The sequence below is a fragment of the Antechinus flavipes genome, chromosome 1 (assembly GCF_016432865.1).
Source record: "Antechinus flavipes isolate AdamAnt ecotype Samford, QLD, Australia chromosome 1, AdamAnt_v2, whole genome shotgun sequence".
Classification (NCBI taxonomy): domain Eukaryota; kingdom Metazoa; phylum Chordata; class Mammalia; order Dasyuromorphia; family Dasyuridae; genus Antechinus; species Antechinus flavipes.
In genome coordinates, this window is record NC_067398.1 from 323,423,625 (window position 1) to 323,449,346 (window position 25,722).

At 33.8% G+C, this 25,722-nt stretch overlaps 1 protein-coding gene across 1 annotated transcript in view; it reads left to right on the top strand.

Moving 5' to 3' along the window:
- Positions 1-25,722, top strand: part of GNA14 (G protein subunit alpha 14) — a 249,645-nt gene that overhangs the window by 108,335 nt on the left and 115,588 nt on the right. Inside the window, exon 2 of the mRNA XM_051966636.1 lies at positions 14,114-14,298. Coding sequence (XP_051822596.1) covers positions 14,114-14,298 — 185 coding nt within the window. The remainder of the gene's footprint in view (positions 1-14,113; positions 14,299-25,722) is intronic.

Consider the following 25,722-nt stretch of genomic DNA (forward strand, 5'->3'; position numbering starts at 1 on the left):
CTATATTTGTGATTGTTATAGAAAAGATAACACTAGCAAGTTTGTTTTGTGAGTAAGCAGGTGAAAGTCTTTACTTGAAGTGATAAGAAATAAAATAAGATGGGCTTCATTAAGAAAACAAAATAAAACCATATACTAATATGGAATCAAATTGAATGAAAAAGTTTAAGGCAATTAACTGTCTAGTCTCCAAAAGTTTTTTAAAACTAAGATCCACTTGCATATATTTTTTGAATGAATTATTGAAAGGATACCACTTGTCTAAGGATGACTGACTTACTGCTTAGAGCAGATGGGAAAACTCTGGTCTTTGGCTTGCATTTAATTATCTATGGTTTAATGCTGTTCTAGTTCCTGCCACTACAAATGAAAGGGGTAATCCTGTGGTCTGAGAAGAACCTAGGAAGCCTTCAAAATAAAGACTCATTAAGACAGAGCCAAGATGATGGAAGAGCCAGAAGTAGTACAGGGAGTTCCTCATTCCAACCCACTTAATATATCCAACTCCTCTAAATTATCTAGATGTACCAGACTGAATCCTAACTGGGAAATTCAAAAGAGAAAAAAAATCACAGCAAATCATTTTTCCAACTAGGTCTGCAGACACTAAGGATGGAGTTTGGCCAGAAGTATATTTTATTTTATTTTTTATACTTGTTCTTTTTTTAAAAAAAAAAAAGCTTTTTATTTACGGAGCATATGCATGGGTAATTTTTCCAACATTGACTCTTGCAAAACCTTTTGTTTCAAATTTTCTCTCCTTCCCCCCACTCCCTCCCCTAGATGGCAGGTAGTCCAATCCATGTTAAATATGTTGAAATACATATTAGATCCAATGTATGTATACATATTTATACAATTATCTTGTTGCACAAGAAAAATCAGATCAAGAAGGAAGAAAAAAAATTGAGAAAGAAAACACAATGCAAGAAAATAACAACAGAGAAAGTGAGAATGCTATGTTGGGTTCCAGACTCTGTTCCCATGGTTCTCTCTCTGGGTGTAGATGGTTCTCTTCATCACTGTACAAGTGGAACTGGTTTGAATCCTTTCATTGTTGAAGAGAGTCGTCCCATAGTCTTCTTGTTGCCAGGGATAATGATTTCCTGATTCTGCTTGTTTCATTCAGCATCAGTTCATGTAAGTCTCTCCAGGCCTTTGTGAAATCATCCTGCTGGTCATTTCTTACAGAACAACAATATTCTGTAACATTCATGAACCATAATTTATTCAGCCATTCTCCAATTGATGCTCATCCACTCAGTTTCCAGTTTCTGGCCACTACAAACAGGGCTGCCACAAACATTTTTGCACATGTGGGTCCCTTTCCCTTCTTTAAGATCTCTTTGGGGTATAAGCCCAGAAGTAACACTGCTGGATCAAAGGGTATGCACAGTTTGATAACTTTTTGAGCATAGTTCCAAACTGCTCTCCAGAATGGTTAAATCCATTCACAGTTCCACCAACAATGTATCAGTGTCCCAGTTTTCCCAATTCCCCTCCAACATTTGTCATTATCTTTTCCTGTCATTCTAGCCAATCTGACAGATGTGCAGTGGTATCTCAGAGTTATATTAATTTGCATTTTTCTGATCAATAGTGACTTGGAGCACCTTTTCATGTGGCTACAAATAGTTTCACTTTCTTCATCTGAAAATTGTCTGTTCATATCCTTTGACCATTTATCAATTGGAGAATGGCTTGAACTATTGTAAATTTGAGTCAATTCTCTACATATTTTAGAAATGAGGCTTTTATCAAATCCTTTGGATGTAAAAATTGTAAAAATGTTTTCCCAGTTTATTGCTTTCTTTCTAATCTTTTCTACATTAGTTTTGTTTGTAGAAAACCTTTCTAACTTAATATAATCAAAATTATCTATTTTGTGATCAATAATGGTCTCTAGTTCTTCTTTGGTCACAAATTCCTTCCTCCTCCACAAATCTGAGAAGTAAACAATTTTATTTTCTTCTAATTTGTTTATAATATCATTCTTTATGTCTAGATCATGAAGCCATTTCAGCCTTATCTTGGTATATGGTGTTAGGTGTGGATCTATGCCTGCTTTCTGCCATACTAGTTTCCAATTTTTCCAGCAGTTTTAGTCAAATAGTGAATTCTTATCCCAAAAGCTGGGGCCTTGAGTTTGTCAAATGCTAGATTGTTATATTCATTGGCTATTGTGTTCTGTGAACCTAACCTATTCCACTGATCAACTTCTCTATTTCTTAGCCAGTACCAAATGGTTTTGATGACCGCTGCTTTATAATATAGTTTTAGATCTGGTATAGCTAGGCCATCTTCGTTTGCTTTTCTCTTCATTAATTACTTTGAAATTCTTGATCTTTTGCAGAAGTATATTTTATCTAATGTCCCAGTACAAGGAGAGGCTCTGTGCCAGGGCAAGAAGTCCTAGATTCAGTATAAAGAAGACTAATTGTGTGGAGGATACAGTAATAGACACCAATTCCATTAGATTGTGAACTCCTTGAGGAAAGTACTTTTTTGATTAGCCAACTAGCATTTTCCTTGCTCTCTCCTTAGTTGAAGGTCACAGATTCAGAGTAGGTTAAGAAAGACCCACACTTATGAAATGAAGAGCAGTCAGAGTTCTGGGCTCTGTATCCTCTCTAAACCCTCTGCTTTTTCTCATCTGGGGTGATATTTCATATCGGATCTGATTGTGGACAGAATATAAGACTATATTTTGCATCTCAGTCCTGGATACAATATCTCTCAATACAAACTAATCATAAATTAAAGGATTAGTATCTATGGTTAGAGTGTTGGATTTGGAAGCAGGAATATCTTTCTGCTGATAAAATTCTTCTCCCACTTCTTCCTCTCTGATTTGCTCCCAATATCTTATCCTTACTTGCCTATATAAAGCTTGGTTCTGCTCCCTTAGTTTTGGAATTGTTGCTCCTACTCTGAATTTCTGGGGAAATACCTAAAACAAAGCTTGGATATGACTCGCATCTAAATTTCCCCCAAAACATGGTTAAGTAGGGGCCTTGTTATTCATTGTATAATTTGAGTAGCAGGTTTAGGAGAACTATTGATTTTTATAACCACAGAAATTATCAAAAATATTAAAGACAACACATGTTGGTATCGAAATACATGTATAGAAAACAAATAGTTGAAGACCTTTTGAGTTCAAATACCAGCTCTATTAAACTTTTAGTACCTGCATGCTGTGAAGCAACTGACTTACTTTTTATTGACCTCACTTCCTCATCTATAATATGAAGGGTATGAACTAGATGATCTATAAATTCATATCCAAGTCATGTGAGAATTCATATTTCATTCTATATCTTGAATTTCACCTCTCTGTCAAGAAAGGGGTTTCTTCATCAGATTTTTAAAGTCAGTATTATTTGTTGCTTTTATCAGAGTTCTGAGGTATCACATAGTTTTTTTTTTTTATATTTTTGTTTTTGTTCTGCTGATTCCATTTACTTCATTCTGCATCATTTCATTCAAGTCTATTTTTATTCAGCCATTGCTCCAATGATGGTATCCATTTTTCCCCAGTTCTTTTTGCCATTATTACAAAAATGTCTTTTGTTTTACAGAACATATATATCTTTTTCTCTCTCTCCTTCATCTCCTATATGTCTGATAGTACCTGTAGTGATGCTCTTTCCTGAGGAATATTCTTAAGCTAATCACTTTTCATTGGGCAGCTGGCACTCAATATATAGCTTTTAAACTCTCAAACTCACAAGATAGCTGCGAGGGCTTGGAAAGTCCATTTCCCCTTGGCCTATACTCAGGGAAGAAAATTCCAGGAAAGAAAAAAAACAGGCTTATCTATGGAAATCCATATTCCATCTGTCATGTTCTTGTAACAGTCATTGCTAAGGTAAGGGGAAAAAATTCCTCTTATCTTTTTGCTGGAAGTCCAAAGTAGAAAATTCAGGGGAAAGTCCCAAAAAACAAAAGCCCAAATGAGAGTGACACTATTTTCCAACTCAATCAAATATGGTATCATCATGGGGATATTAATGTGATACACTCTATAATCTACTTCTGTATACTGTGCCTTTCAGTACAAAGTGAGATTACAATAGATATTCTTCTTATTTACAAGAATGTTTTTTGGGGGCAGCTAAGTGATGCAGTGGCTAGATCACCTACCCTGAAATCAGGATTTGAGTTCAAATCTGACCTCAAACACTTAACACTTGCTAGCAGTGTGACCCTTGGCAAGTCACTTAACCCCAATTGTCTCAGCAAAAAAAAATAAATAAAAAATAAAAAGCAAATTACAAGGAGATAATTTTCTCCCTAACCTTATTTTTTTTTTAAAAAAAGTAATGTATTCTTGAGTCTTTTTGAGGAGCTATATTATTTTTTCTTAATAGTATTTTATTTTTTCAAACACATGCAAAGATAGTTTTCAACCTTCATCCCTGCAAAATACTGTGTTCCAAAATGACCCCCTCCACTCTTCCCCTCCAAGACAGCAAGCAATCCAGTATAGGTTAAACAAGTGTAATTCTTCCAAGAATATTTCCTTCATCATTCTGTGTGAGAAAAATTAGATACAAAAGGAAAAAGTGAGAGAGAAAAAACAAGCAAACAGCAACAAAAAAAGGATGAAAACACTGTGCTTTGATCAACATTCAGTTTCTACACATCTCTCTGCTTGTGGATGACACTTTTCATTCCAAGTCTATTGGAATTGTTTTGAATCACATCTTTATTGAAAAGAGTCAAGTCCATCACAGTTGATCATCATGTGATCTTGTTACTGTTTACTATATTTTCTTATTTCTGCTCACTTTGTATCAGTTCATGTAAATCTTTAAATCAGCCTGATGATCATTTCTTATAGAACAATAATGTTTCATTACATTCATCTACCATAACTTATTCAACCATTCCCCAACACATGGGCATCCACTCAATTTCCAGTTCCTTGCTACTACAAAAAAGGCTGCTACAAACATTTTTGCAGATGTGAGTCCCGGCCCCTCTTTTATTTTTAAATTAAAGCTTTTTAATTTTCAAAAGATATGCCTAGATAATTTTTCAGAATTAACCTTTGCAAAACCCCGTATTCCAAATTCCCCCTCCCTTTTCTCCACCCCTTCCCCTAGATAGCAAGTAATCCAATATATGTTAAACATGGTAAAAAAAAAAAAAAAAAAAGATGTTAAATCCAATCTATACATACATATTTTTACAATTATCTTGTTGCACAAGAAAAATCAAATCAAAAAGTGGAAAAAATGAGAAAGAAAATAAAATACAAGCAAACAACAAAGAGTGAAAACGATCTGTTGTGATTCACACTCAGTTCCCACAGTCTTCTCTCTGGGTGTAGATGGCTCTCTTTATCACAAGATCATTGGAAATGGTCTGAATCATCTTGTTGTTGAAAAGAGCCACGTCCATCAGAATTGATCATTGTATAATATTGTTGCTGCTGTGTACAATGATTTCCTGGTTCTGCTCATTTCACTCAGCATCAGTTCATGTAAGTCTCTCCAGGCCTCTCTGAAATCATCCTTCTGATCGTTTCTTATAGAACAATTTTATTCCATAGCATTCATATTACCATAACTTCGTCAGCTATTCTCCAATTGATGGGCATCCACTCAGTTTCCAGTTTCTTGCTACTACAAAAAGGATTGCCATAAACATTTTTGCACATGTGGATCCTTTTCCATCCTTTAAATCTCTTTGGGATATAATCCCAGTAAAAACACTGCTGCATCAAAGGGTATGCAAATTGCTCTCCAGAACGGTGGATGCATTCACAATTCCACCAGCAATGTATTAGGGTCCCAGTTTATCTACATCCTCTCCAACATTCATCATTATCTTTTCCTGTCATCTTATCCAATCTGAGAGATGTGTAGTGGTAACTCAGAGTTGTCTTAAGTTGCATTTCTCTGATCAATAGTGATTTAGAGCACCTTTTCATATGATTGAAAATGGTTTTAATTTCTTCATCTGAAAATTATCTATTCATATCCTTTGACCATTTATCAATTGGAGAGTGGGTTGAATTCTTATAAATTTGAGTCAATTCTTTATATATTTGAAAGATGAGGTCTTTATCAGAACCTCTGAGTGTAAAACTGTTTTCCCAATTAATTGCTTCCCTTCTAATCTTGTCTCATTAGTTTTGTTTGTATAAAAACTTTTTTAACTTAATATAATCAAAATTATTTGTTTATTTTTTTTGTTCAATAATGATTTCCAGTTCTTCTTTGGCCACACAAATTCCTTCTTTCTCCACAAATCTGAGAGGTAAATTATCTTTTGTTCTTCTAATTTGCTTATAATATCACTATGTCTAAATCATGAACCCATTTCAACCTTATCTTACTTAGTATCTATAGGGTGTTAGGTATGGGTCAATGCCTAGTTTCTGCCATACTAGTTTCCAATTTTCCCAGCAATTTTTGTGAAATAGTGAATTTTTTCTCAAAAGCTGGGATTTGGGAATTTGTCAAACACTAGATTACTAGAATCATTGACTATTTTGTCCTATGAACCTGACCTAGTCCACTGATCAACTATTCTATTTCTTAGCCAGTACCAAATGGTTTTGATGATCTCTGCTTTGTAATATAGTTTTACATCTGGCACAGCTAGGCCACCTTCATTTACATTTTTTTCATTAATTCCTTGACCTTTTGTTCTTCCAGATGAACTTAGTTACTATTTTTTCTAGTTTTGTCAAATAATTTCTTGGGGGTTTAGTATGGCACTGAAAAGGTAGATTAATTTAGGTGGTATTGTCATTTTTATTATATTAGCTCAGCCTACCCACGAACATTTGATATTTTTTCCGATTGATTAGATCTGATTTTATTTATATGGAAAGTGTTTTGTGGTTGTGTTCATATAATCCCTGACTTTGCCTTGGTAGGTAGACTCCCAAATATTTTATATTATCGACAGGTATTTTAAATGGAATTTCTCTTTGTAGCTCTTGCTGCTGGACTTTGTTGGTAATATATAAAAATGCTAATGATTTATGTGGATTTATTTTGTATCCTGCAACTTTGCTAAAGTTGTGAATTGTTTCTAGTAATTGATTCTAGTACGGAATCAACAGTTCCCTAAATATACCATCATATCATTTGCAAAGAGTGATAATTTGGTTTCCTCATTCTCTACTCTAATTCCTTTAATCTCTTTTTCTTCTCTTACTGCAAAAGCTAACATTTCTAATACAATATTGAATAGTAATGGTGATAGTGGGCAACCTTGCTTCACCCCTGATCTTATTGGGAATGGTTCTAATTTGTCCTCTTTCAAATGATGCTTGCTGATAATTTTAAATAGATGCTACTGATAATTTTAAGGAAAACTCCATTTATTCCTATATTCTCTAGTGTTTTTAATAGGCATGGGTATTGGATTTTATCAAATGCTTTGTCTATTAAGATAATCATAATTTTTGTTAGTTTGGTTATTGGTATAGTCAATATTATGCTAATAGTTTTCCTAATAGTGAAACCAGCCCTGCATTCCTGATATAAATCTTACTTGGTCATAATGTATTATCCTGGAGATGACTTTCTGTAATCTCTTTGCTAATATTTTATTTAAGATTTTTGCATCAATATTCATTATGAAAATTGGTCTATAATATTCTTTCTCTGTTTTTACCCTACCTGGTTTAGGTATCAGCACCATAACTATGTCATAAAAGGAATTTGGTAGGATTCCTTCTTTCCCTATTTTTTCAAATAGTTTTGCATAGTATTGGAATTGTTTTTAAATGTTTGATAGAATTCACATGTAAATCCATCTGGCCTTGGAGATTTTTTTTTTCTTAGGGAAATGATTAATAGCTTGTTCTATTTTTTTTTAATGGAACTATTAAGAAATTTATTTTCTCTTCTGTTTATCTGGGCAATCTATATTTTTGTAGTATTCCTCCATTTCACTTAGATTATCATATTTATTGACATAGTTGGGCAAAATAATTCCTAATTATTGCTCTAATTTCCTCATAATTGGTGGAAAGTTCTCCCTTTTCATTTTTGAGACTAACAATTTCATTTTCTTCTTTGCCCTTTTTCTAATTAAATTAACTAAAGGTTTATCTATCTTGTTGGTTTTTTTCACAAAACCAACTCTTATTTTATTTATTAATTCAATAGTATTCTTACTTTCAGTTTTATTAATCTCCCCTTTTATTTTCATAATTTCAAATTTGGTAGTTAATTGGGGGCTTTTAATTTGTTCTTTTTCTAGCTTTTTAAATTGCAAGCCAATTCATTGATTTTCTTTCTATATTTTACTCAAGTAAACATCTAGAGATATAAAATTTCCTCTAATAATTGTTTTGGCTGCATCCCACAAATTTTGATATGTTGTCTCATTGTTGTCATTCTCTTGGATGAAATTATTGATTGTGTCTGTGATTTGTTGTTTCACTCACTCATTCTTTAGGATTAGATTATTTAGTTTCCAATTAATTTTTGATCTATTTTCCCTGACTTTTTATTGCATGTAATTTTTATTGCATCATACTCTTTTTGCCTTTCTGCATTTGATTTTGAGGTTTTTATGCCTTAATACATGGTCAATTTTTCATAGGTTCCATGTACTGCTGAGAAAAAGGTATATTCCCTTCTGTCTTCATTCAATTTTCTCCAAAGGTCTATCATCTCTAACTTTTCTAGGATTCTATTTACCTCCTTAACTTCTTTCTTATTTATTTTGTGCTTTAATTTATCTAGGTCTGAGAGAGCAAGGCTGAGATCCCCCACTAGTATAGTTTTGCTGTCTAATTCTTTTTGCAGCTCTCTTAACTTTTTTTCTAAGAATTTGGATGCTATATCACTTGGTGCATATATGTTTAGTGTTGATATTACTTCATTATCTATGGTAACTTTAAATAGGATATAATTTCCTTCCTTATCTCTTTTAATTAGATCTATTTTTGCTTTTGCTTGATCTGAGATTAGGATTTCTGTCCCTGCTTTTTCTTTTCTTTTTTTAACCTCAGCTGATGCATAATAGATTCTGCTCTAGCCTTTTAACTTTACTCAACAACAAATTGTAGGATTCTGGCTTTACCTGGATTAACAGATTGCTATCTGCTTCCATGTTATGGGAAAGTCCATCCCATTCATATTTAGAGATAAAATTACTATCTTAATTACCATATCTGTATTTTCTGTATTTCCCAGTTATATTTTTCTCTTCCCTTTTCTCCTTTCCCTCCTCCCCAGTATTTTGTCACTGATCACCCCCTCCCTCAAACAGACTTCCCCTTTTGCAGCCCCCCTTTTTATACTTTTCCCCTTCTACTTTTATTCTCCCTTTTATTAGCATTTTTATTAGCATTTCTCCTTTCCTTTCCCCCTTCCCCTCCTACTTCCCGATAGGTTGAAACAAACTTTGAGCCATATCTGATGAGAGTAAGATTTGCACAATGCTTTCCCTCAATTGCAATAGGTCTTTTTTTGCCTCTTCATGAGATGTAATTTATCCCATTTTAACTCAATTTTCTTCTTCTTCCAGTAGAATCACCATTCTTCCTCTAGTTTCTTTTTTTAAATCATCACAATAAAATCAAATTATACCTGAATCCTCTTAAGTATACAGATCTCAAGAGTTAAACATATCATCTTCCCATATAGGGATATTAACTTTTAAAAGTTATTTTTTCTTTCCTTTTTACCTTTTTATGCTTCTCTTGAGTTCTATATTTGAAGATCAGATTTTCTGTTCAGCTCTAGTCTTTTCATCAGAAATAGATGAAATTCTCCTGTTTCATTGAATGTCCATCTTTTTCCCTGAAAGAGAATGCTCAATTTTTTCTGGATAATTGATTCTTAGCTGCAATTGAAGTTTCTTTGCCTTTCAGAATATAGATTCTATGCCCTTCAATCTTTTAAAGTGGAAGCTGCTAGGTCCTGGGTAATCCTGATTGTGGCTCCTCAATATTTGAATTATTTCCTTCTGCATTTGGCCAATTGAATTTTTATATGAAGTGTTTTGTTCCTTGCATTTTTTTCCCATTTCACAGATTTCATTTTTCAATGAATTGGTTTCTTTTCCATATCTATTTTGTAAGGAGATATATGCTTTTTTCCATTTCATCAAGTCTATTTTTTTAAGGAGTTTTCTTCAGATGATTTCTGGTTTTTCTTTTCCATACCCTCTTGCAGAAATCTCATTTCCTTTCCCCATTTTTCTTCTAACTCTCTCAAAATCCTTTTTTAATTTTTCCAAGAGAGCCTTGTAAAATGAGGACCAATTCATATCATACTTTGGGACTTTATCTAGTATTGATTTGCCTTTAGGATCCTCGGGGTTTGTGGTCTCTTGTTCCTTCTCCATAAAAACTGTCTATGGTCAGTTATTTTTGCTTTTTTTGCTCATTAAAAAATATATATATATATTGAGGTTTGCTCTTAAGGCAAAGGGGAGACAGCTGTTTTACAAAATCTGGGACCATTTTGCTGACTAACTTCTGAAGTTGGGTAAGTTTGGTCAAGTCCCATGTTCTTCCGGGGCTCAATGGCTCATATTTTGCCTTTTATATTTGCCTTTGTATGTCTTAAGCAAATCTGCTTAACTAACCACTGGCTTACAACTAGGGTAGAGTAGCCTAAGAGCCTTGCAGTAGATTCCCCTGGTGCACCTGGTTCCCCACCCAGGTTCCCTGCCCCAGGCTCCCTGAGCTGAGGTCTGGGCTCCACAGCTTCTCTCCCTGCCTGATTGAAACAGATCTTTTCTGAATTTCTTCCAAAGTATCTTCTTCTGCAAATCTGTACACTTCAAATATTTGTGGGTTTTGTCACTGCAAAACCAGTTCAGAGATTGAATCTGCTCTTAATTTGAGGGAAGCTCAGAAGAGATCACACAGATACTTATCTGCTCTCTGCCATCTTGGCTCTGCCCTTTCCCCTCTTTATTTTTTTTCTTTTTTCATCTTTTTATTTTGCTAAGGCAATTGGGGTTAAATGACTTGAGGAAACTAAATCTCAGTAAATGTGAGTGATTTATTCAAATGTCCAAAGCTAGTAAGGCAGGATTTGAACCCAAGTCTATCTCTCACTAAGTCCAATCTCTCCATTCAGATATTTTGCTTCCTATATACCAATGATCACTACAGTCTTCATTTTGTATATATTGCTGCTGTTGCATACCATTGTGATTTTAGTATGAGGTCATTTTGATGGGATTTCAGGGGCAAATGGAAAATGTTGCTGGTCCCTCATGGGCATATGTGCCATGACACTATAACTTTTGTCATAAACATTACTTGTGTTTGAGTGCAATTGCTGTAGAATTTGGATAGATTAGTGGTTGAGCAGGGATTACTGGGAAACAGAAACATTTAGATCACAGAGCATCAATGATGTGAGTGATAAGTGCTTTGTATCTAAAAATTTAATCAATATGTCAGTTTGTTTTACTTAAGTTTCTCTTCTAACTCGATAAATAGGATCAAATTCCTGCTGTTTTTAAGGCTATATGCTACTGGGAATAGAAAGACAAACTAAAAACTAATCCCTGTCCTCATTTTTCAGAAGAGATTTCTATGATGGCATAGGTGTTATTTGCAAATAACAGTAGTATGAAAATAAACATCATGAATAAATCTTTTAGAAAAAAAAGCACCCAGCAGATGATTTTTTTTGGCATTTGCTACACAAAATGAAATCAATTGGTTAATAAGAATTTTTTAAGTTCCTACTATATGTCAAGATTTGTGCAAAGCATACAAGCTAGGAATGTAAAAAAAAGGTGAAAAAACACACCTTGCTCTCAAGAAGCTCACAATTTAAGGAGGGGACAACTTGTAAACAGTGATATATCAACAAGATATATGCAAGGTAAATTAGAGATAATCTCATAAGGATGGTACTAAGATTAAGGAAAATGAGGAAAGGTTTCTTTTCAGAAAGGAAATCGAGTATAGATAGTTTGGCTATCCAAATTGATCACATTAAGAAATTTTACTTTCTTTTCCTTTTTTAATGGCTTTCCTTGTGCGTGTAATCTGGAAATAGTCTATATTGGATTACTCCCTTTGTTAGAATATATATGAGGGTCATTAGGAATGAAAATGTTTTATTTTATTCATAATCTGCCTTTTGATTTATTCACCTAAATATTTTTTAGTTCATATTATACTTAAGGCTTTGTTCTTTTGGATATAAAAGAAGACTGAGATGAGATTTATGTCTTTACAACCCATCTAATTTAACAAAGAACATGAGACATACAAACAGCTATGATACAAGGAGGAATGTAAAAGAACGATAAGAGAACTACAAAATATTTAAGGGGAAAGTAAAGGACATAGAGATGACTAGGAAAGTAGGACTATCATTAAAAATAATTGGAAAATGGCCAAACAGGTTGTGGCATATGATTGTAATGAAATACTACTATGCAATAAGAATTGTGAGCAGAATTGGAAAGACATGAACTAATGCAAAATGAGATGAGCAGAACCAGGAGAATACCATTACAGTAATAGCAATATTGTACAATGGTCAGTGTGAATGATTTAGCTATTCTTAGCAAAGCAAAGACCTAAGACAATTCTGAAGGACTTGTGATGAAAAATGTGATCTACCTTTTGAGAAAAACTGACAGAATCTGAATGCAGATCAAAGGATGCTGGGTTTTGTTTTGTTTTGCTTTGCTTTATTTTTCTTGGGTTTTTGTCTGTTTTCTTTCACAACATGACTAATATGGAATTATGCTTCGCATGACTACACATGCATGACATTTATCAAATTGCTTGCCTTTTCAATGAGGTGGGAGAGGAGGATAAGTGAAAAAATTTGGAACTCAAAATTGTGTTAAAAAAAAAGAAAAAATATTTTACATGTGATTGGGTTGGGGGGGATAAAATGTCCAACAAACAAAAAGAAACAAGTTTTGAGGCCATGTGTCAAGAAGAATGGAAATAAGAGTTGAAAATTATTTGTTTTTTATATGTTGATTTTGATGTAGACAATATAACTACATTTTTCCATCAGATGTTTAGAAAATGTGGGTTGGAGAATGAGGAAATGTTTGCAGCCAGAGTTAAGGATTTAGGTGTCACATGTACAGAGGTGATATTTGGAACTGTGGAATTGGATGAAATTACTAAGTAAGAGAATGATAGAAAAAAAGGAGAGCCAGCAAGAGAACACTGGGAAATGTAGCTATGTAGAGATTAGGAAGAAGAGGAAGACATAAGGAAAGAGAGGCATGGCAAAGGATATATATCGGAGGAAATCTGTGAAGATACAATATCACAGACACAGAGGGAAGAGTTTCAAGAAAATGGTTAGCAGTATCAAATAAAGCTAAGACAATAGGAGAAGGCCTGTAGAATTTTGCATTTAGGAGGTCATTAATAACCTTTAAGAGAATTGTTTCATTAGAATGGCAGAGGAGAGACTTGGATTGCAAAGGGTTGAAATCTGGGTGGTGAGGAAGTAGACTCTGAAAGATGGATAGCAAAGTAAAGGGGGCTAGGGAGAGAGGAAAAAGGAAGAATGGAGAGGGAGAGGGAAGACAAACAGTAATCTAAAGATTTGGCAAAAACTTTTGTTTTTTGAATGTCAGGAAAGACATCAGCATGTTTATAGATACAAATGAACCAGTGGAGAAATTCAAGGTAATAGACAAAGATGCAAGAGGCAGCTGGGTAGTACAGTAGTTAGAATTCTGAACTTGGAATGAAGAAGTTCAAATTTAGCTTCATATTAGCTATGTGATTCTAGGCTACTTCCTTAACCATTGTCTGCCTCAGTTCTTCAATTATAAAATGGAAATAATAATAATAGTACCTATTTCACAGATTTTTGTGAGAATCAAATGGTATTTTTATGTTTTGCATATATTAAAGTACTACATAAATGCTATTATTATTATTAAAGAGAGAGCTAATAAAACAAGGACCTAATAAAGCTCATGAAAAGCTCCTAATGTAGCTACCACTACAACTCTAGATTCCATAAAAATCTTCTATTAGATATATATATATATTAATTATTATTATTATTATTACAAGACTAGAAGAAGTAGGAATTAGTTTTATTTCTCATGGTGTTTCTTTAGGCTTGTATGACTTTGAAAACTTTGGTTGACTGTGATTTTCTTTTTTTTTAAGGTACTGGTGAAAGTGGGAAAAGCACTTTTATCAAGCAAATGAGGATTATTCATGGGTCTGGTTACTCAGATGAAGATAGAAAAGGCTTTACAAAATTGGTTTACCAAAATATATTTACTGCTATACAAGCAATGATCAGAGCCATGGACACTTTACATATACAGTATGTATCTGAGCAGAATAAGGTAAGATGAATCAATGATGTTTGCCTTGTTAGCTAAGATATAGATATATTTTAATCTTTGGTTGCATATTCCAAACATGGAGATTTAACATTGTTCTTATATGCTGAGAATATGGCAGTTTGGCTCCCTTTTCCAGTTCTGATAATATGTATATAGTTGACTCCTCTAGGTTCTTATTATAAAGGACATAATACATCATGGTTTGTATGATATAGCTCAATTTTTCTAAGCTACAAAATGACCAAATGTCTTGACTTGAATAGCTGTTCCCATCATATGAGCCCTTATCAGATGAATGTGGTTTTGTGGATAAAAAGACTGTGTTCAAGAATTTTGCTTCTTATGAAATGTTTGTTTATGCTCCTGTAAGACAGAGCATAATACATAGTGCAAATCATTGGATTATGTATGCTGTACATTCCAAAATTATATACATACCTGTCCATTTTGTTCAGTTCATCCTCCTGAGTTGATGAAGGGGCCCTTTTTTATGGGAAGGGAGCAGGAAGAGGGAACATCTCAGAATTAAAGATAGTTCATAATGGTTATATTGATGTCTCAGCTAGCAATACCCGGTAATAAAACAATTCCTTTGACACAGAATTTGCTTGCCTATCATTCATAGTTATTTAAAATACAAATCTATGTTAGACCCAAATATAGTGGTGCCAGACACCAGACAAAGATACTAAAATTCTTTTAGAGTACAATAGGGAAAAAAAAAGCAAAACAAGTATATGGAGAGGTAATATGAGATGCCAATTTCTGTGAGGATCTAGAAGTTGAACTTACTTCAATTGAGAGGGATTTGATTGTAATGCTCTCTTCCAAAGAAGTAATTTGGTAATATAGTGCTGGATTTTTAGTCAGGAAGACCTAAATTCAAATCCTACCTCAGTTGATTAATATCTTTATGACCCTGGATAAATCATTTGACTTTTCCAAGCCTTAGTTTCCTCACTTCAAAATAGAAACAATAATATCACCTACTTTACATAGGGTTGTTATAAGAATGAAATGATACAATATATGTAAAATCCTTTGTAAGCCTTAAAGTACAATAGAAATGCTAGATATTATTTTTTATTAATTCTATATTTAAAGAATTTGACTAGAATTCAATCCAAGGGATTTTAGTTATTGATAGAAGTATCTCATTATAAGAAAAGACCTACAGAACAGATGCTGAGACATCATTAAAGTAAAGCTTCTAACTACAAGCCTGCAGTTGTATAAGACAGCATGACTTTGTGAATGGTAAAGAGATTTAGGAGTCAAAAACTCTAGATTTTTTTTTTATACCAGACCTCCTCTTTGTATTTGAGTTTTTAGGAAGGATTTGTGTGGTTTTGTTTTCTATAATTTTCTCTACTCTAAATTTTTCACTGGTTCTTGCTTCTGACATCTTCAGTCAGTTGAATCTTCCTTCTCTTTGTCTCTTGCATGCTTGTACACATTCTTCCATTCCATATTAGATGTGAAGGGCTCTCTTCTATTACTCCTCTCAGGATACATACTTGCTTTAAATGCCTACTATATTTATGAAGAAGAATATACTAGAAAGAGCAAAGGGCTAGAATTTGGAAAACTATTTTCTGGTTGAAACTCTATGACTAATTAGCCATGTGACACTGGAAAATTATTTTTTTTCCTTTTTTTCCTTTTTTTTTTTTTTTGCTGAGGTCACACAGCTAGTAAGTATTAAGTGTCTGAAACCAGATTTGAACTCAGAGCAGCAGCCCTGAAGTCAGGAGGACCTTTCTACTGCACCATCTAGTTGCCCTAGAAAATTATCTTTATCTCCTTAACTAGATGGGGCAGTGGCTAGAGCACTGGACCTAGTGTCAGGAAGAAGTGTGTTCCACCATGAAACCATGGGCAAGCCATTTAACTTAAGTTAATCTTAACTTAATTGTTTATCTCAGGAAGGTAATACCAAAATATGCAAGTGAATTGGATTTAAGTAAAGGAGGGCTATGCAAGGTCACCTACCTTACTTTTGCCTCTAGCTCTATTTGGGTCCAGTGGCCACAACATATCAGGATAACTAGAAGTGACTGGAATGGAAGTTAATAATCAGTTGGATTGGGGTGACTGTAGTCTAATCAGAAATTAATTAGATTAATCCTTACAGATTCCAGAGTAGATCTAGGGAATATGGGAGGGGAAAGAAATCAAGATGAGGGAATAGATAGAAGCAAATGATAAGGGTGATCTAGGTGATGCAATAGATAGAGGACCATCCCTGGAGTCAGGAGGACCTCAGTTCAAATCCAGCTTCAGACATTTACTAGCTGTGTGACCCTAGACAACACATTTAACCCCGATTGCCTTACCAAAAAAAAAAAAAAAAAGAAATGAAACAAATGCTAATAAATGTCAAGTTATTAGCAAGGAGACTCAAATAATGCATTTTAGAATAGGTATATTTATGTATTCCAGGATAGAATGAATCCTGAAATCTATTCTAGATAGGAAAGAATCAGCATTCTTTCAATGAAGAATCATTTCAGAGATTCAGAATATAAGAAACTCAGGATCAGTACTTAAAAGGGAAAAATGCTGGTTTCCATAATTTGTGCTCCGGCAAACCTTCCTTTTGCCAGAGAACCCTACTCTGCTTTAGCCACAATATCTTTAACTGACCAGCATGTGGGAATTTGGAAACTGGATACTAGGTAGTACAGTAGATTATTGGGCTTGAAATCAGGAAGACTCTTGATCTCAAATCTGGCCTCGGACTCCTACTAGTTGTGTGACTCTGGGCAAATCACTAAATCCTGTTTGCCTTAGTTTCCACATCTGTAGATGAGGAGAAGAAAAAAAGGAATAGAGAAAGGAAAATAGCAAGGAGAAGGAAAATGCAAACCCCTTTAGTATCTCTGCCATAAAAACCCAAAAATAGAGTCATAAAAAAATCAGATAGAACTGAAAAACAACTGAACCACAACTAGACCCAACTCTCCTATCTCAATCTTAACCTCTGTTTCTGGATTTATTTAAGGCAATAGGAGAATGGCTGACAAGGAAAATAAGTTATTTTTTTTCTTTATTGAACAGTAGACTCTAAAATATCATCTTTGGCAAGTTAGCTGAGAAATTAAACTTCCGGAGCACCAGATAGCATAGAGTCCAGGATCAAAATTATCAGCTGAGATAAAACAATCCATCTCCCCTAGAGTTTGAGACATAATCTTTAGCAAACATAGGTTACAATTTAATTGAGTCAGGAATCATGCTTCTAAGCAACAGCTATTGTAACAGTTTCCCTAGGAAACCACAAATTCTGTTGTATGTTAATAAGACCCTATTGTATGACATCTGTGACCTAACTGAACAAATATCTCCTTAAAAAGGAAAATTATCTTTTTATTATAATATCACTTTAAATTTTCATATATAAATACACACATACACACACACGCAAAATACTCTTTATCTAGTAATGGATCAGGTGATGGAAACTGAGACATTAGCCAACAGGAAATAAAAGAATTATGCCATCATGGAAATGAAGCTCTACAAATTATTTTACCCAAGTCACAATTTTTCAGCTTTCCAAATTATGTTAAAATCTTTATAAGCAAAGCAAAAATTCCAGATATCTGTTACTTCTTAGAGATAGAAGATCAAGATCCTGGTTCAATCTCTTATTGTTTTACTTGGACCAGACAAGTCAACCAATCTAGCAATTTGTTCCATCATCTGAAAAACAGGGATAGACCTGCCCTGCCTATTTTACAGGATTGGGATGAGGTTCTCTAGACAAACATATTAGTATTTTGTGAGCCTCAAACACAAGATCAAGTCCAGTACTTAACTTAGGTTCTGAATTGTGAGGAAGCATAGGTTAGTAAAACTACAGTGCTGAACTCGGAGCTGGGAAGACCTTAGTCATATATTTACTAGGAAACCAAAAATGAGTTACTGAGCCTTTGTTTCCTTATCTGATGAAAAAAAAAGAATTAATAATTAATTAGCCCACCTCTCTAAAGTTATTGTGAGTCTCAAATATGATCATTTATGTGAAGGTCTCTACAAACTTTAAAGCACTATACAGATTTCATTACTATTATTCATATAGGACTAAATGGAAAAACTAAAATTGCAATGGTAGAATGAGAAACAAGTATGCTATAGAATGACATTGAATATTAAATAGCAATGAGATTGCTTGGAATCAAGTCACAATAATCTAAATTATTATTACTTTGTGTTATTGTTATTAGGCACTGGGACCTGTGATTTTACTGAAGATCAGAACCTTTTCTCCATTTTAAAGTCTTAAAGTGTTCTCTAGAATCCTAAAAAGTTGTCATTTGCCCAGAGTCTCACAGCTGACATGTGTCAGAATTGAGGCTTGAACAGAGATTTTCCAGACTCTGAGGCCATTAGCATATTTACTTTTTTTTTTTTATCATTTTCCCCCAATTACATGAAAAAAACAATTTTTAACATTTGTATATAATTTTGAGTTCCCAAATCCTTCCATCCTTTCCCTCCCCCCTTACCTGAAACAACAAGCAATATGATATTTGTGTAATTATATGAAACATATTTCCATATTAGTCATTTTGTGGAGGAAGACAAACAGAAAAGAAGGAAGGAAGAAAGGAAGGAAAATGAAAAATAGTATGCTTCCATTTGTATTCAGATTCCATCAGTTCTTCCTCAGGAGGCAGATAGCAATTAGCAGTCAGAAGAAAGATAGTATGATGTAGTAAAACGGTGTATAGTAGGTGCTGATTATATTTTATGTATTTTAATTAATGAGCTGTAATTTAGATTCCCAAATGCAGTAATTAGCAACATAGGTCAATATTTTTGCTTCAAAGGAAAAAAAGATCCTTAGTCATGTCAATTGCCCATAGTATTATGTGGTTGTAATGAATATGGTTTTGTATTGTCTCTCAAGGTAGAATTGGAAGGGTTTTAAGGACCATTTAATTTTTATCTCTGTATGGCACCAAACAAGTGATTAATAGATACTTGTTGATTAATTAGTTTGACAGGAAATTATGCCCTAATGGCCTCTGGGTTCCTAGCTTGACTTGGGTAGAAATTTTTTCTCTAAATCCAATGTCAATATCTGCAGACATCAAGAGGAATTACCAGTTCTGGGACAATGAATAGATTTCCTATGTTAATGATTTGGCAATTCATCCATATCAAGTGATTTCCCTTTATCTTTATTTTGTATTTAATTATTTGTGTACATGTGTTGTTTTTTTTTTTCCTTGTATAAGATAAGCTCCTTGAAGATTGGAGCCATTTTGATTTTGTCTATGTCTAGAACAATGCATAATATATAGTGAATGCTTTATAAATGATTGGCAAATTCAATTGAATTGAACTGAAAGGCAGATTTAGATTCAAATCCTACTTCTGATATTGAGTAGTTATGGTCATGGGAAAGTCTCAACTTGTTCACATCTTGATTATTCTTCTTCCAGTAGCCTGAGCTCTCTTTTAATGAAGAGAGAGCCCAAACTGACAAAAATTATACATCATTGGTATATTGATGCACATAATAGTAGTGTACATACTAACAAGTATACTGTACTTACAAATGCCATAATATAAGCTGAGGAAGATTTGGGAATTTTTATGCATTTTAATTATAGTAGAAGTAAATAGCCCACATTATCCAAAAAGCTAATGATATCTCCTAAGCTTTATTAAGAAAGGCAGGATAACAGAATGAGGGAGATAGAAACTGAATGGGGCTAAATATAATGCTGTTGCTATCTGATTTCCTTATTTAGTTTTGAACACTAGATTTTAGGGAATACAGAGAAAAGGTACAGTGTATCCAGAAGATGACGACTAACATGACAGGAGATTTAGTTGGGTGAAGGCAAAGCTTAGTAGGGATATGTTCTATCTTCAGGTACTTAAAAGAGGGTTCATGTGGAATTGGGAGTGATGTGTGGAAATTAAAGAGAAGCAAACTTAGGTGTGATACAGGGAAAATATTTGTAATAAATAGAAGTCTCCAAAGTATAATTTAGTGTATTTCTCCTTACTAAAGTTTTTCCAAGTAGAGGCTGCATGAGTACTTGTTAGGCAGATTGCAGGAGAGACTTCCCAGTCAGTTAAATCAGAGAATCTTAGGGATTTAAAGCAGAAAAATACTTTAGAAAACTAGTCTGAAACTTCCTTTTCTAAGAGGGAGACAGATTAAATTGCTTCTCCAGTCACAAGTTTATAAACAAAGACCTTGGAGTCAAGTTTTTATAAAGAACTCCATTTAAATATAATGAAAACTGGGAGGGTAGGGATTGATTGAGTCATGTCAATAAATTTATCTTAAGTGCTTGCCATGTGCAAGAGAAATGGGAAAGGAAAATGGAAACAAATTAAAAACTCCAGTTTTTAAGGAGTTTAAATCTAATAGGGGAAATACCATGAAAAATACACACACATACACACACACACGCACACGTGCGCAATATGTCCACAAACAAGATTATATACAACATAAACTGGAAATAATCTGCAAAGGAAGGCACTATGATTAATGAGAAAAGTAGTATGTTAGTTAAAATTTGAAGCCAGAATCTCTTAATTTATACACACACACACATACACACACACACCAGTAGCTATTTTATTTATAATAGCAAAATAACAGAAAATTTCTAACACAGTATGATAATACTTATACTAGGTTCATGGAATTGAATACTACTGTAAAGATACAATTATATGAAATATAACATAATAGAAAATATGACAAAATACAAAAAGTTATTTAGTTAAGAGATAGGAGAAATGACACCTAAGTGCACATTGACTCCAACAAGAAAAAATTGTAATCAAACATTTGTTTGCTAATTTTCTATTAATCCCTGTGGTTCTCCTTTGTAAAACGCCATGGGCTTTAGAAGAGGGTGAACATTCCATTCATGAGGGACAGCCAATGAAGTGTCTTGTGGGAAGAACAGAAGACACTGGATCACAGAAAAAGTGAAGGAAAGTCAAATGTGAGAAGGCTGGAAAAACAGGAAGGGACTAGGTTATGAAAAGGCTTTAAAAGTCAAACAGAGGATTTTATATTTAATCCTGTAAGTCATTGGGAACCATTGGAGTTGTTTGGTTAAGGTGTTAGCATCCTCAAATTCGTGCTTTAGGATGATTTATTTTTATAGCTCGGTGGAGAATGGATTAATGTGGGGAGGCACTTGAGGCTACTGTAATAGTCCTGGCGTGTGGGGAGCAAGCCTGCCCCATCCCAAAGTGGCAATGCCAGAGGAGGGAAGGGGACATTTATGAAGGTTTTTATGGAAGTAGAGATGACTTGGCAACTGATGAATAGGGGAATGAGAGAAGGTTAAGAAATACTGACAATGTCTCATATATTTAGGACTAGTTCAAATCAGTCAATTCTATAGGGAGAAACAGTATGAATAAAAACAAGCATATATACAAATATATGTGTGTGTGTGTGTGTGTGTGTATACACATACAGTATAAATAAAAACAAGCATATACATAAACATATATATTACATATATACACACAGTATAAATAAAACAAGCATATACATAAACATATATACATATACACAATATATGTATAAAGTGTGTGTATATATATATATATATAGATGTGTGTATATATTATATAAATGTGTATATACAAATATTTTTGCATATACATAAATGTGTATATATGGATAAGTGTGTATCTATACATACATATACATATATATATATATGTGTGTGTGTGTGTGTGTAAATACAAAGTAAATTATTTGATAGGGGATAGTAATTAGCAGCTGAGGGGCACCAGCGAAGACATGATAGACAAGTTATTTGAGTGGAGTTTTGAGAAAAAAGGAGGCTTTTAAAAATGGCAAAGGTGAGATGTAAATGCTTTTCCAAGCATGAGAGACCAACAAATCCAAAGTCTCAGAGACTGGAAGTGGAATGTCATGCATGAGGGATACAAGGTGGCCAGTTTGGCTGGACCAGAGTGTGAAAAGGGAAGTCATTGGTAGCTAAGTAGACAGAGGCCAGATTGTGAAGGATTTTAAAAGTTAGAGAGAGAAGCTTATGTTTGACTCTAAAGGGGAAATAGAAACCTTTTGAGCTTTGTGGAGTAGGGGAGTGATAAAAACTATACTTCAGAAAATCATATATAGATAGAGATAGATAGTTAATTTTGATCTGTCTCTCTAACTTCTCATTGTACCTATTTCTATTTTCTGGAAATAAAAATTAAATCCATTTTCTTCCTTACTTGAAGGTAACCCTACAAATATTTAAAAAGTACTATCCTATCTCTAAGAACAAACATTCCTGATCCAAGCAATGGTTCTTCAGGTGATTTCATATACTGTAGCTGATTTTTCTTAGACTGTTTCTTAACACTCAACATTTATCCATAGTAAATTTCATCTTGTATCTTAGTGTTGTTTTTAATTGTACAGTCCAGGCAAGGAGATAGTACCGATTGCCTGAGATCCTTTCTTAGCTCTTTTGTGCAGTGGTGGGTAAGGAGCTGGGTCTGATTCAATTTTGCAAATTTATTAATAAAAAATGTGTTTAAAACACAAGCTCTCTGAAAATGAAATGGTTGCCTGTTGACTTAGAAGACCACAAACTAACATTATCTATGTTGTGTTTTATTTTTATTTGTTATGTTAAGAATTTCCCAGTTGCATTCTAATTTGACTTGAGCTGCATTCAGGCAGTTTTTCAGGCTACTTAATTGTCCTCAAGTTTGACATCTCTTCTAAGACAACTATTAGGAAATCCTGGAGACAGCTATAAGAGGTCTTAGTGATCCAAACAATTGTCATAATACTAAATTGTTAGTAACAAAAATTGCTTGTGATAGTAAAGTAGTAAAAATTATTTTTAATGTAGTAACTATTGATAAAAAACAACTTAAAATTATTCTCTTAGGTCCTCAGTTATTTTTAAGGGAATAAAAGTTTCCTGAAACCAAAATAAGACCATGTATTACAGAGAAGATGCTGACCTTCTTTGTTAGGGGGAGTTCCTTACCAAAAGTGGTCCCTATGTGAATGATATCAGAGACCCAGTCCTAATCCTCAACTTTAGTATTTCAAAAGATTTGTGATTTCATCAGTGTGACTCCTCTCTTTTCAGAGATTCATTACCTATTGTTCATGAAAGCAAAAGAGCTCTGTGAATAGATTTCAGGGAGTCTATGAGTTTCAATGGGAAAAATATGAATATTTTTAAGAACCTTTGTCTCCTTTATAATCCTATACAGTATATTTAATGTAATGCATTAAAATAAATAATTCGGAGAAGTAGTCCATAGACTTCACCAGACTGTCAAAGATATCCATAACACAAAAGAAGGTTGAGAATTCCTATTTTGCTTATATAGGAAGCAGAGCTGCTGTGCCTCAGTGGAGGGTTTTATGGGTTCTTTGGGGGAGGAATGTAGCTTACTATTTAGTAGTCAGACTGTCATAATGAGCCTTTCCTAACTTAAATTAATACTCTAATGATCAATATGAACCCTGGCCAGGAGGACAGAGTATTTGTATTTAGAGTTTGGAAGACCAGAGGTTCAAGTCTGTTTCTGGCACTTATTAGCCATGTGAGTAAATGAAATTTTTTAAACCACTTTGAACCTCAGTTTTCTTATTTATAAAATAAGGATAATAATGCCCATTATGAAAACTCCAAAGAAATATTTTCTCAACTCCTTGTTATTGTTCAGGCATAGCTGACTCTTCATGATCCTATTGGGGGTTTTCTTGGCAGAGATACTAGAGTGATTTGCCATTTCCTTCTCCAACTCATTTTACAGAGGAGGAAACTGAGGCATACATGGTTAAGTGACTTGCCAAAGGTCACACAGATTTGAACTCAGAAAGATGAGTCTGAAAGACCGTAGCTCTACTCACTGTTCTATCTCACTGACCTAAAGCCTATATGTGTATGTGTATGTGTGTATATATGCGAATATAAATTTTTCCTACATGGGTATTTAGCCAAATTTTTTGAATGATTATATGTATTTCTTTTGTTGCTGTTTAGTTTCATCCTAGTAATAAAATTTCTTCTAATGCAGATTGGTCACTGTTCAACTAATAATAATCTCAGAGCTTTGCTTTGGGGAGCTTGGAGGATAGATGACTTAAATGACTTGTAGTGGTACAGATAGGGAAAATGTGTGCATTTTTATATGTCTGTGTGTGTGTGTGTGTTGTGTGTGTGTGTGTGTGTGTGTGTAGTGGGTTCTTTAGCCCACCTTTACTCCAAATTGTTTTTTTGCTTTCAAAATAAGTAATTGTTTAATAAAAAGTTTATTAAATTGCAGTTCTGCAAGACCTTTCTGTCTAAGATTGCATCATATTGGAGCCTGTTAGTGAAAAGTCTTAACAATACTTGTGTGGAATGCAACCATTACTGTCTAGTTAGGTCAAGTGAACCCATGATTTTCTCTTTTTTTTTCTAGTTAATGCTATATGTCAGCCCTCTTGTAGTATAGCTATAGTTTATGCCAACCCAAGCTTAGGAAAAGACAGAGCAGCTAGGTAGCGTAGCAGATAGAGTGTTGAATCTGGAGTCAAACCTGAATTCAAATTCAATTTCAGACACTTACTACTTGTGTGATCCTAGGCAAGTCACTTTACCTTATTTGCTTCAGTTTCCTCATCTGTTAAATAAATGGAGAAGAAAATGACAAATCTCTCCAGTATCTTTGCCAAGAAAACTCCAAATGGGATCACAGAGTCAGAATGACTGAAGAGCAATGATTTTCATTGGATAGGGCATCCCCTTTAGCTTTGATTTCTCCTTTGAGAAATCTGCATTCACATATATTGTAAACCCATCTCTGAGAAAACCCCAGCCGGTCCCCTTTTAGATGCGTGCACCTATCAGGATGGTCTTCTCTTATTATGAAATTGATCATTTAAAAAACACATGGTTTGAATTTGGGGCCTGGCCACAGCGTATTCCTTGTATGTTATAATAAACTCCTTCTTTTTGCCTCATGTTCTTGAGTTTGTCTGATTCATTAGGGTAAAGCACTAAGCAAGATTTTTCTTTAAATATGGGGTCAAAAATAGGATCCTTCTTTCTCCATGTCAGATCAATTCAAGTAGAAAGTCCCAGAGTGTATGTATACACAAACACATTTGTATATACAGTATATGTGTGAAATAATAGATGATAAATGCCTATACATATATGTGCACTTATATTTTTTTGCTATAATTTTTTATATCACTTCATTGTCTATGGTACCATTTTGCAAAATGCAGTTTTCTGATTGTTTCTTTCCATTAGATTTAATTTTGTTTTTGCTTTGTCTGAGATCATGATTGTCACCCTTACATTATTTTTTAATTTTTTTAAATAACAATTTTTTTATTTTCAAAATATATTGCAAAGATATTTTTTAACATTCACCCTTGCAATTAAAACAACT